The sequence below is a fragment of the Molossus molossus genome, unplaced genomic scaffold, assembly GCF_014108415.1.
Source record: "Molossus molossus isolate mMolMol1 unplaced genomic scaffold, mMolMol1.p scaffold_m16_p_1, whole genome shotgun sequence".
Lineage (NCBI taxonomy): Eukaryota > Metazoa > Chordata > Mammalia > Chiroptera > Molossidae > Molossus > Molossus molossus.
In genome coordinates, this window is record NW_023425344.1 from 176098422 (window position 1) to 176111658 (window position 13237).

The following is a 13237-nucleotide window of genomic DNA, read 5'->3' on the forward strand; positions in this document are numbered from 1 at the left end:
GTCTCCATCAAGTCTGACAGCCTCCCTAGTGACAGCAGACATCACCACATGGGAACTAGTTTTCTCCTACACACCTTCTCACAGGACACCACACCTATGTCCAATGATTAGGAGTTCACAGGTGTGGTTCTGACAGTCCCTTATCACAACTGCTTTAGAAAATCTGAGAGAGACTGTGAGAAAAACACACATGTGTTCTAGTGGAATGGATGGGAGGCATTTTAAACAAAGGTAATAATCTTTTAATAAAAAAAAATAATAACGCTGGCAAGGCAGCCCTTCAGGCTTTGATGGAATATTATGAATAGTCAAAGCCAATGAATGGACACAATGAGTTTAACAGGGGATGCTCCAGGAGAAAGCAACACGTCCAACCAAGGAATTGTGGGTAACAAGAAAATGAGAGTGTGCTAATGATTGGACGCAGCCGAGCAATGAGTCATCCCAGAGCTCACAGTCAAACAAACTGCTTGTGGCACGAATGCTTGTGCCCAATTACCGATTCAGAAAGAAAATAAAAAGCAGTTTCAGTTGAGTCAGGGTGGGAAATCTCCAATTAGCACCAATTAGTGAAGTTGCTTCCTAGAAAGGAATTCTGGGGACAGTAAAAAAAAACAAAACAAAAAAACTCCCAGAATGCCTGATGGAAGCATTGATTTACCAGGTGATGAAACTCAGGGAGGGTTTGTGCCTGGGGGGGGGGGGGGGGGGGGGGGGGGGGGAAATCCAGATACTAGGTGGAACTTGCCTGCTCGATTTGACTGGTCAATCATTGGCTGTACTATTCTTCTTCTGGCGTTAATAAACCTGAAATGAAACAGAGAAGTCCAGTCGTCAGAGGCCGAGTCTGTGCTGTGTGAACATCTCTGCACCAACGCTGCGGAGAGTACGATACAGTCGGACGTCTCCTGAAGATGATCTTTTCCATGCAAAGGCAATGTTCCCTTTCGCTGTTCAAAATAGTCGACTGGATCCTCTCTTCCGTCCTCTCATAACCAACTGGAGGCTGACTTGCTAAAAAGGCCCCAGGAAGGGAAAAAAAACTTGCCCAGAGAAAGCTTCTATTAATTTGCAATTGTGCTTCTGCTTCTGGAACGAGTCTGAGTCTGGTTAAAGTTCGCAGGCTGGAAGATTTCTCCCCTTCCCCTCAACTTCCCATCGAGGGAGCCCCGCGTCCCCCTTGCAGCTGGTCATAAATGGAGACCAGGCTCTGGCACTCTGCTTTCACAAGGTATTGTTAGGTCAGCAAAGCCATCAATTAGGCTGTCTGAAGTTTTATCACCAACACAGCAGTAATAAGTGCTGGCCAGAAAGACTTCTGCTCTTCGGAACTCCTGCAGTTTAAGCCTGTAAAGTTAGGGGTCATTTAGAGGTCAGTGCCAGCTGGGGGCGGCCTTTCCAGTCTAAGCTGGGACACCCAGGGCAGGGATAAGGTAACTGCCAACCATAAACCCAGCCACCTTTCAACCCACTAGAAAGACAGAGCCTCAGGTACACATGGTTGATATTAGAGGCCGAGAAACGTTTTCAAATCAGGTGGTGGCTGAGTCACAGGAATGTGGAGCAGCAGTTACTTCGTCTAGAAGCCTGGATCTAATTTTGTTGGAAATCCAAAACTAAGTGCCTACTTCATGTTACTTTAATGTTTAATAATGCCCATCAAATATTCATGTACAAACAGAGTCAGATGATAAGAAATCTCCTTTATTTCTCTAAATTTAATAAAAATAAAACAATTTCCCACCATTTGTGAGTTACCCTTGTCCCCGCGCATTGGAGGGCGAGCATTCCCCCTGCCCATCTGAGCTGATGCGTCGGACTCATTGGCTGTGCACTCTGGGGGGACACGAAGGGAAGGGGGGATGCCCAGCATATAGCTAGCTGTCCCTTAAAACTAGACCCATTTATAACATTTCCCAATATTTCCAGTGTCAAATCTTAAGTGCATGGGGACTTAATGATTAATGAGCCTGCATGGGGCCACAGGCAGGAACTGAAAACTCATTCTTTTGAAATTAGCCAAAAAAATTCTAGTGTATTGGCAGCTTTTCGTTCCTCCGGAGATGAAGCCCCTCGCTGAAGCCCCCACCGAAGGACAGCAGCCCACACCCACCCTCAGGCCTCCTGTGAGCACTCCAGTGGGAATACAATTAGGCTGCAGAATAATAGCTGCAAGAAAACCAAAGGAGTCTTTTGCATATGGCGTTTGTTTGCAAAACAATGAACTTCTTTATTACTTAAGAAAGTATATAGCTCAGTTGTCAAAAATGTTACACCCCCCGCAGGTCTGGGGAAGAAAGTGACAGGCCAGGAGAGGTGAGGACAAAAGGGGAGTCGTAACTGCGTATTTATTCCCACCTGGCACCAGAAGTGTTGTGCGGACAGATCACAGAGCCTTCCAGAACTATCACTCAAATCAGAAAAGGAACTTAATTATCTCCTCTTTCCTAACTGTTTTTACTGGGACCAAGGAGGTCTGACCTGAGATTTCCAGCCCCAGGAACTCTTTTTATCAGCTCGGGTTAGGACCAATGGAGGAGCTCGGGAGAGGGAGAAACCTTTCCCCTCCTCCTTGAAGTTTCTAATGGAGGACACACACGGCAGGAGTTTCACCTCGTTTTATGTGCTACTAATCCTGGTTTTGTTTTTTCCTATAGGCCAACTCTTTAGGTAAAACGAATTGCTATTTTTTCCCTTTTTAATTTCACCCTTTTGCTCTTTTATTATTTACATCTGGAGGTTGTTCCCTTATTTATGTCCTTCTCTCCAGTTCCCCCAAACACGCCCTTACTCACAGAGCTGCAAGGCATCCTGGTTCTCAGTTCTCAGCAGGAGAACTCCACACTGTCTTCAAACAAATAATTACAGGGAAGGTTAGAGGTTCACTCAAAGGTCATTTCTTTGGATACTCGTCAGAATGTTTACATTAGTAAAAACGGGGTCCTCTCAAAAGGTTGTTCAATGGGGGATCCACAACAATGCGGAACATTAAAACAGCATTCTGTGCGCTAGCAGGTCTTTATGGAGGCGCTGAACTTGGAAATGCCACTCCAGTATTCCATTTTCAACGAGTTACCATGGCATGGACTGGGTGTTCACGAGCAGTTATGGCGATGGCCTTGCTTTGTCCAGTTCTGCTAAACAAACATGCATGGGAGCCTCTGGTTTTCACCGGATCCCCTTACAAAGAGGGTCCTAGAAATTTTGCTTTTTTTTTCACTGGGGCTCCATTTGGCCTCTCTGAATTTTTGTTCTCAAACAATGTTTTTAATCCCTCGTGCTGTATCTTGCCAGATTCATAACTCTACCACATTCTTTTAAATCACACAGAATTTTAAAAACATATGGGCTCCACTTTTTCAGAAATCTCTCAAAGTGCAACTCCTGCCAATCGTCAACTCCCCTGATCTTGGGATATCTTATAAACGTCATAGATGTTATTATTAAAGTCAATTAATGAGTTGTCTGCACGAACACTTTAACACTCAAAAATGAAATCACCCTGCTGTACCGATGACCCACAGGCCACTCTTAAAAAAACACACCAATGTACATATAAAATGAAACAGTTTAATTATAGATTAAAAAAAATTAAGTTAGGAGAAAGTTCTTTTCTTTAGTATCACTATGATGAAATTTCCAATTATGGTCTTCCCCCAAATTATGTGATGTGAAATTTTTTTTCCAGGTCCTCTGATCTACATTTTAAAATGAATATTCAGTGCTCAAGAAGTAAACAGAATATCAAGTTTTGATTCTATTCAGATTTTAAAGAGCCTAAATTGAAAATCAACTGGATCTTCACCCTTTCACAGTCCAAGCTCCATTCATATGGAAAAATACAACTCTGGTTCAAAGACACAAGACAAGACGTCTTAAAAAGGCTCAAAAGGTTTCTTGAATATTAACTGGGTCTTACAAAATAACATTTTGATGAGTTAAGTGTAAATGAATCAGACACATATGGATTAAGTTATCCTTGAATTTCACACGGGTTTAAAAAATAAGGGGGAAAGAGGGTCTTGGCAAAAACATCTTGGACTTTGCCAAACCCAAAACATTTGAAAAATTGCTGAAGACATCCAACTCACCAAAACGCAGCAAGCTGCACCCAACTTTAATGAAAACCCCCAAAAGTTATTTCCAATCCAAAGACTGTTAGGTTTTTCATCTGTATCTGATATTTAAAAAAAAAAAAAAAAATTATCTAAGTTGTAATGTCATCCTGGAATGATTTTGAAGTTGAGGACATGTAATCTACTTCTCTATTGGTACAAACACTTTAACCCAAAATTACAAAGCCTTCTTAGATATTAAATAGCTCTTAAAAGCATTCTGAGGTTTGTACAACCTGCGTGTAAAATGTGCCATATACGATAAATGCCATAAATAAAATGTGCTAGTAAGTCTAGTGCCTTATCCAGATTTCACTTAGAAAAAAAATTTCATTAGCCTCATTGTGACTTTTTTTTAAGGGCTGGAGATAATTCCATTAGTGACTCCTTAGGGAATGAGTACCCTAAAGTGCACGAGTTCCATTGATTTGTATTGAACACGAAGTTAGTATCCAGGCTCACACAAAGGCTCTGGAGAGTATCTACTAATACTATCTACTCTCTCACTAAATTTTACTTAAATAGAAAAGGCATTAGTATGTGGGATCCTTAAAAATTATATACTAAGACTGTTTAGCTTAAAAATAACTTAATTATAGAAATAAATTCAATGACTTTCCAAGAATCATGAGGCCTTTTTGAGTCAACTTGGAGATTAAAAAAAAAAAAAAGAATGCATTAAACAGAATAAACCTAAGATAGAAAACCATCATTAAAATGATCTTGGAGAGATTATCTCCCAGAGACCTCCCCACCTTAATCCCCCAGAGAAGAGCCAAATTTTTCAGCTTTGCATACTTTTCCGCAACTGAAATCTCACCATCTTTATTTTTCTTTTAAAAGCTTTTCACTCCAAAGACCATTTCAGATTGATAGAAGTAGGCTTAGGTGTCATTCCTGATTGTTGCTTGATTTATTTTCGTTTCTTTCTTTCTTTTTCCTCCCTTCTTTTTCAATGGTTGATAAATCCCTTTTTTCTGGTCCACTAACTTCATGCCACACCTGGTAACCAGCTCCTTTAGGCAGCCTTGCTTTTGTTAGAAAGTGCAGGCCTCCATGGAGTCACCTGGAAAACTTCCAGCCCCAAACGCTGAGGAGGAGCAAGGCTCCCTGGAACTGAAGCTTTTGTTTGGAATGGTCTGGTCTAGGAAGGGGGCTGAACTACTGAAGAGACATCAGATCAGTCTGGAGAAGGTGTTGGAGGCAGCGTGGGACGGGGGACCTGTTAAACATGAAAACCCTCTCCTCATGAAGGTGCTTATGCACAGAGCTTGCTGCTGGTGGGTGTTGAAACAGTGAAGCCTCAACCTGGGCAAGTCAGTGATCAAGTTTCCTCATTCTCCTTGGTTCACACACGCACACAAGAGGTAGTCTTTTTCTATGCTGTGTTCTGGTCAAGAGTGGGATTTTCTCGGTAAGATACATTAAGTGATTAAATCAATGTAGTAAGCAGGTTTAATGCCTTTGACCATGTACACTTGACTATGCCATCTTCCCTGGTGGCCAATGGGTCTTTCCTTACAAACAGTGGGCAAAGTAAGCTTTCTCACAAACAGTGGGCAAAGTAAGGAAAATGCAATTCCTGGGCAACCTAGGGATATATTCATGGTTCATAATTTATTTCCATGAGCTACAGCTTAATTTATAATTTGGCAGATACCATATTTGTCCACAACTCCAAAGACAAATGAACTAGGACTCATACATTCACAATATCAAAACATGATATTGATCTGGAGTCACAAACCTTCGTGGCTTTATGAATATGCCTCAAGCACTGCAGTGTCCCTGTTGGCATAAAGGCCTCCGGCAAAATGATCAAGTAGGGGATGCTTGTCTTGGATGACCTTCCACGGTGTTCCTGCAATATTCTTTCTTGTATCTACTTCTTCCCTAAACTGAGGAGCGCTCACCGAGGTTCTTTACTAAGTCACCCCTCTTTGAGTGAACCCTTCTCAATGACTACTTCATATGCCAGACTTCTCCAAAGAGCAAAGTGATAAAGAGCAGGGACTCATATTCTCTGTCCCTTCCTGACCTTGGGCAAGTCTACCTAACCTTCCAAGCCTCGGTTTGTTTCCTGGCTATAAACTGGGGCAAGGGCTGGGCCCAAATTGTTTCTAGGATTAAGGGAGGTGTTATATGCAAAATCCTTGGCACAGTGCCTGCCACACAGAAAGGGCTGAGTTAGTTAGCGTAGACTCAAAATGCACCCCGCCAATGTCCCTCTCCTAAATAGCTCTGTTCTTTTATAGGTAATAATTACAACTAGGTGGGTGACTATTAAGCCAATCCGTGGTGAGTTGATTAGAAGGTAATAATGTGTTGTACACCTACAGGTAGCATGTATCTATGTGGTAGGGTCTTCCCAGGGATCCCAGCCAATCCGGATGTACAGGGCATGGTGGGGATTGCAGACACTGGAGCAGGCATCTGCTAGGGGGCTGTGATTTCAGAATCACAGTCTGCTAATGGTTCTCTAGATCCTTGAAACTGTGTTCCATGGACCAGCCACATCAGTATCATCCTGAGCTTGTTAGAACTGCTGAAATACTGCAGTTCCTACTCTGGAGCTGCTGAATCTGAATCAGTATTTTAAAAGATCTCCAGGTGATCTAGGCACATTTATGTTTGAGAGGCCCTGTTCTAGATCACATACCAAACAGATGATCCAGTACTTTGCCTAAGAATTGAAACTTGCAAAGATCAAGTTTCAATGTGAACCTTAGCTGTGGAAATGCAACACAGTTCTCTTTCCTGATCTTGGATCTAAACACTCTTTTAATCACTCGCCTTGGGCGACAAACAATTGGTAATAATTTAATTCATTTTATTCCATCTGTACCTCCTAAAGGAAAAGTTGGGCCAATCAGGTGTTTTTTGCGGAAACTATTCTCTCTCAAGAATAGATAGGAGGAAGATGGTAGAATTTTACTTTTATATTATGTAATTTTGTGCTGTTTGAGTTTTTAATAAAAAGTATGATTAATTTTATAATTAAAAAAAATTTTTAAGTGGCTCGTTGAATTTGGCATCTTATCTGATTAAGGTTTATATGGCCCATAGCAGACTTTCTAATAAAAGTATTGGAGAAATTTCCCCTAAGATAGAAAAACTACCTTTTATTTTCTTTATAATACTGAGCAGCAGAAACACTCTCCTCTAAGTATAATCGCACCCGATGGCATGTAACAAAACATCCCAGCAGGCTGTGATCTTGAAGCACTGCTGCTCTTACAGAATGCCATCAGATTATTCATATGTGGCTATTTATCATGCACTGTAAACGTGATCTTTCAAAGCTACTTGAAAGTGAGGGAGGAGAAAACACGCAAACTTCCTTAGCTATTCATATCTAGGATCTATCCTCTTAAAGATAAAATACTAAGTCAATAGACATAAGCTGTAGTATATTACCTCATCCTGTACATGATTTATTGCAGATGGAAATCAACCAGAAAATGAATTACTTTGAAAGTTTTACTACTGACATTAAAATTCCAGATCTATATACCTACACACCTTATATTGCTTTTGAATACAACTCTTTGCTGACACGGAAGATACATCTACAACGTTATTCAGCTCTCTCCACCTGAAAAGCAGGGGTGATCGTTTTCAAAATCGCCAGTACCCACGGCCTATTCCTCTACCTGAACACTGCAGCCTGACTGGGCTTTGAAAAGCCAACCAGTCGCTTGATCATCAGTAACGTCCGTTTTAGCCAATTCTCACTATGTTCCTAGCCATTTACTAATTCACGCTAAGAGGAGAAGATCCCGACAAATCTAGTATCTTTTGAGCTCTCAGGATCACCTTTGATTGAAGTATTAATTCTCTATCCTACTTCTCAGTGGAAACCACCTAAGCATTAACTTGCCAAAAATGCACCAAGCTGTTTAGCAATTATGTATTAGACATGTTTGAGGAGATCAAGGTGCACTCACATGCCCTGTGCGATGGATCTCTCTCTGATTAGCTTGTCATCTGCTCGGAAGAAGATGTGGGCTGATTCTCCCATCCAGTCTAGCAGGCCAGCTGTTAGCTGCCTGTCAAGCCCTCAAGTGGACAAGTAGTCCAGGAGCAAAAATGTCACTCCTTTGATCTGGCAAGGAGCAGCTGCTGATTTATAGAGTAGGACTTTGTTCTTCCGTTCTATTTTACTTTCTTTCCTAAGGCAGAACCACAAAATCCAGGAGAAAAAAAAAAAAACGTGCCGTTCCCAGCAACATCAACAAGCTCTGACAACTGCAACAGGGTTTTTCTTGGCCCTAACAAAGCTCTCAGGCATCTCCTTTGACGCTCACCTTTCCCCCTCCGCCCCCCTCCCCCCACCATTTTTTGCAATGCGGTAGTTATTGTTTAATTCAGCTTCTGTAAATGGAATGGACTGTGGCCAGCAAGCCTGGGGCATAAACACACCTGTATGAAAGGAGCCTTATTGTAGCAACCATCCACAAGCAAGCTCACATGAACCACACGTTCCTGAGTTCAGAAAGAATGCTCCATTTTTCTTGACAGCAAATTTTACCCTGAGTGAGTTTCTATTTTTAGTGCCACCAACCTATGATGACCACATTTGAACTGTTTCCTCTCCAAAGGCATCAAACTCGTTAAATCAAAGAGAGAAAAGGATTAGATTCTTTTCATCTGTGAGCAAACAGATCCATCAGAAATGTTTATCCACTGTTTATAATATCAATCAAGTGCTGAATTAAACATCCAGAAAGGCTTTCGCAAACGCAGTATCAAAGATGCCATGATGTTGATTTCATTACCACCAACTGAACTGACACAGGCTTCCCTGAGTAATATACAAGAGAAAAAATCAACAGCAAAATCTACGAAAGCCATGTGCCCGTCTCGTTAAGAATTAAAATGGTTTCAACCACACGATCCTGTTCTCAATGAACAAATCTGTCAGGTCAGAGATGCCCTGTCAGCCAAGTGGAACATGAAATAGTGCGGTCTTGAGATAAACTGTGAGAAGTCATGCGCCACATGTATGTGTGTATATGCATGTGTGTGTACATGCATATACACACATACATGTATGTATATGTGTGTGCACACACGCGTGCGCACACACATACACATGCCAGGCAATCAACCTTTGTTGGCTAATTTTTCTGTGTAGCTGCTGAAAGAAAGAGTACGAAAAAGTCATCAACTCTAGGATATTTAGACATACTACCACATAGGTCAAAGACAGGAATTTGACGGGTGCTGGGAATACTAAAAGCAAGAGAGAAAAGAACAGTTGCTAAAAGTCCTTGCTTCTGTTCCATCACGCCATGTTCTACTGTTTGCCTCTTCTTCCCTTTCTTACTTTCCCAGGGGAACAGAGATTTTTCTCAGCCTCATTTCTTGCTTTCTCCTATGACCCCCTTTAGTCAGTCAAAAGTGACCGAGCATCCACCTCTCCATTCAGAGAACTGTAGCAGCAGCTGCTTTCTCCGGGGTGTGCGGAACCCAGCGGGAGGCTGGGTCCCGGGGGGCAGAATCAGCAGTGGGCAGGGGAAGGGAAGCAGTGGTTATGTCGGGCTTATCTCCAGCCCTTTCCGGCCCAGAATATTAGAATAAATGATTTTTAAGGTCTATAGGAATCTGGACACGTGTCACACATTGGTAAGTCTTCCACATTTTATACTTAACAAAAGACAAGTTTAATGACAAAAATTTGACAAGGGACTATATAATAAGAAATTATATATAATACATAAATATATATTTATATGATTCTCTCTCTATGTGTGTGTATATATATACATACATATGTGTGTGTATATATGTACATATATATATACATATGTATATATACATATATATATTTAAATTTTTGAAAAGGCAGCCCATGACTTTAAAGATTTTTTTACTCTTCATACCCACAGACACAAATTAAAAATCCCAATTGAAGAATACATAATAATTACAAATCAGCAAAGTCTACACTCAGTAAGTAAGTGTGACGGGGTCCCTTTAAGAAGTCGGATGGAGGTTCATCACCAGATTCTTGGAGGAAAGTGGGACCCGGTTAGGAGAGCCCAGACTGCTGGGAAGGCTGCACATGGCAGGTGTGAACGTAGCAGTGCGGCCAGGGCCCGGTCTGCACAAGGAAAGCGAGCAAACTGAGTTTAGACTGGCCCCTGGTTATGGTCTGGAAACTTGGCTAGTTAACAGATAAGTCGGTGGAGGTGCTTTTATCTTCCCCAGCTTTATTGAGATATAACTGATACATACCATTGTGTACGTTGAAGATGGACAGCATGATGATTTGATATCTTTTGCAAAATGACTACCACTGCAGCATTAGTGAAAACCTCCACCATGTCATGTAATTACCATTTCTTTTTTGTGGCGAAAACAGTTAAGACCTACTCTCTTAGCAACTTTCAAGTATATAATATGGCCTTCTTAACTATAAGCACCATGCTGTGCTTTAGATCCCCAGGATTTACTCATCTTCCAACTGGAAGTTTGTACCCTTTGACGAACATGTCCCCATTCCCCCCACTCCAGTGAAGTTCCTGAGTGACAGACGGAACCCCTGAAATTCCGGAATGGCGACATGATCGAATAGAACATGGTGCTTGCAGAAGATCTGTTCCAAGAGCCTGCAGAGCATTAACTGATGAGCAGCTAGAAGCTCAGAAGGTCGAAAGCTATTCTTTGATCCAAGCAGAAGAGGGAAAAACTAAAACAAACCCCGATGAAGATGGTAGAAATGGAAACGTGGGAGGTTCGGCTCGGAGAACGGCTGATGGACTGTGCTCAGATGGCAGAGAAGGGACACGAGGCTGAACCTGAGCGTCTGTGTTTGGCATGTCACAGTGCACAGCTGGCGAAAGCTGAAGTTGAGAGGGAATTTCTGTCTGTTGCGATGAGGAGAGGGAAACTCAATTTTCCAAGTGTAACCTTTGAGGGACAGTAGGATCGTCAGGCTGAGAAGCTCTACAGACCATTCAAGACGCAGAACGAAAGAAGAGCAAAAGCTTAGCAAGAAGTGACTTTCACTTCTAATTTCACCCAAACTCCGAAACTATAGGAATATTCCAGAGCTGTGGCAACAATGATGATAAACTGCTTAGCCACTTCCAAAAATAAAATACATATTCTTCCGCTTCATAGAGCCTCCAGATTTTACAAAGTCCTCGATCTAACACTGGCTGGCCATGTCATTGTCAGGGAAAACCTCTGTCGTCACGGTCTTATCTCTATTGGGTCCGGTTTGCTTCTTCTTTTGCTTCTGAGATCCTTTGTGTGACTACACGTAGAGGCGGATGGAAATAACGTACCTGTGACACTGCAGGTCGCTAGCCAAGTTGGGTTCCACTCCGTACTTCATAATGGAATTTATTAGAAAATGTATCCAACACTGGATGCTGGGAAATATACACAGGAGACGGTATGTCTTGAGCAACAGCGTAAGATAATCAAGGGGGGTTTTCTCTAGGTGGTGACAACTCATTTAGACGAGAAGTGACAGGACAAAGTCTTACATTTAAAAGGGACGGCATCACGCACGCTGGCTTCCAAATCGTGGGCTCCTTTTGAAACATATTTTTCTTTGTAAATGGGCATTTTAAGGTGAAAAATATAGCACTTCACCCAAAACGGTGTGGAAACAAATGGTTCTCAAGTCTCTGCATGTCAACTCAGGCCCAACCACCCAACACCAGTAATCTAAAGCCACTTGGTGTTTGCAAGGAGGGTGTCTGCATGTCAATGTCCCTGTGGCCCTTTCATTTGTCCACGGGGGGTGGGGGGTGGGCTGCTTTTTCTAAAGCAGCAGGGGAGACTTCAGGAGACCAGCTAGGCATGCAGGAGTGTGTGGACGGGCCCTGTCTCATCCTTCTCTGGATACTCCTGCTGCTTTGAAAGAAGGGATGCGGCAGAAGACGCATGCAGATGGCGGCAACCATCTAGGACCTTCGGCAACACCGCTGCTTTCTTTAAACTGTAGTGTGGTCTTCTGTTCGAGAGGCTGAGATTTTAGCACGTTTAAAGGGAACCATAAGTGAGAAATCTCCTAGGTGTTAAACTTTAGAGTGGCTTCAACCCAAAATACGACAAAATGAGATTGAAACACGGAAAGTCAAGTAATATTAAGAAAAAGATCTAACAAACAAAATATCATAAATATGCATTTAGATCGTAGTCTTTCTGTCTAAACCCAATGTTATTTAACCAGTTTATATTGGCATCTAGTACATGTGCCAAAGGGGGAGGGACCAAAGATCTAAAAAAATTTAAAGTCACTTTAAATAAACTATAGTTCTAACAGGCATCCATCTAACAATAATCTTTAAACAATATTACAACATCTCCCATTATGTCAAGAAGCAAAACAAAAAATCAATTCATGGACATATGACTTCATGTCCTCACGTTCATGATGTTCAAACATCAAGCAGCGAATTCCAAATAAAATTTCCTGACCGCCTTTTCTTAATATCAAATTAAACATCTTTTCCTTTGACTTGACAGCCAGGTAGCATTCTGTATTTTCTGCAGAGATGTTATATGCAGTCTTTCCAATGTGACGGTGTTATTACCTACAAAATTTTTAGCATCCTCTCGTCACCATAAAAGACATAAAATGTATCTTTATAAACCACAAGAGGCTCAGCCAGCCTGCAGTTATGCCACGTCTGCTTTAGTCCTTAAATATTTTAGCTTCAGAGGGTTAGTTAGTGCATTTCCCCCCGATCTGCAGAGAAATAAAGACATCAACTTGCGATTCTGACATTCCACACAAAGCTATCATCTCCAACAGACAAAGAAGCAAACACACGGTACTGCAATTTGAAAAAAGAAAAAATTTTTAGAGCTGATCCATATTTCACATCTATCAGAATTTCATGAACTGGTTTAAATTAACCATTAGAAATAGAAATGATGGCATATTTGAATTATCTCCATTTTCACGGTACAGATAAAGTAACATCATCATCTACCAACAAATAATTTTCGGTTAGAAATTTGTTTAACTGTCCCGGATTCTTACTTTGGAGTCAGGCAATGTACAAATCAACACAGAGGTGATTAATAAGTATAAAGTTAATATGTGAACTCACTGGAAACCCACTATTCCTTCTGCCTTTTCTCCCTTGGCCACCTGG

The 13237-nt window shown here is 41.6% G+C and overlaps 1 protein-coding gene across 10 annotated transcripts in view; it reads right to left on the bottom strand.

Moving 5' to 3' along the window:
• The window catches only part of MEIS2 (Meis homeobox 2), a 207189-nt gene that overhangs the window by 4683 nt on the left and 189269 nt on the right, over window positions 1-13237 (bottom strand). For all 10 annotated transcript variants that reach the window (XM_036266365.1, XM_036266357.1, XM_036266396.1 and 7 more), the window contains one exon: window positions 749-807. In XM_036266365.1, the coding sequence (XP_036122258.1) occupies window positions 749-807 (59 nt within the window). The remainder of the gene's footprint in view (window positions 1-748; window positions 808-13237) is intronic.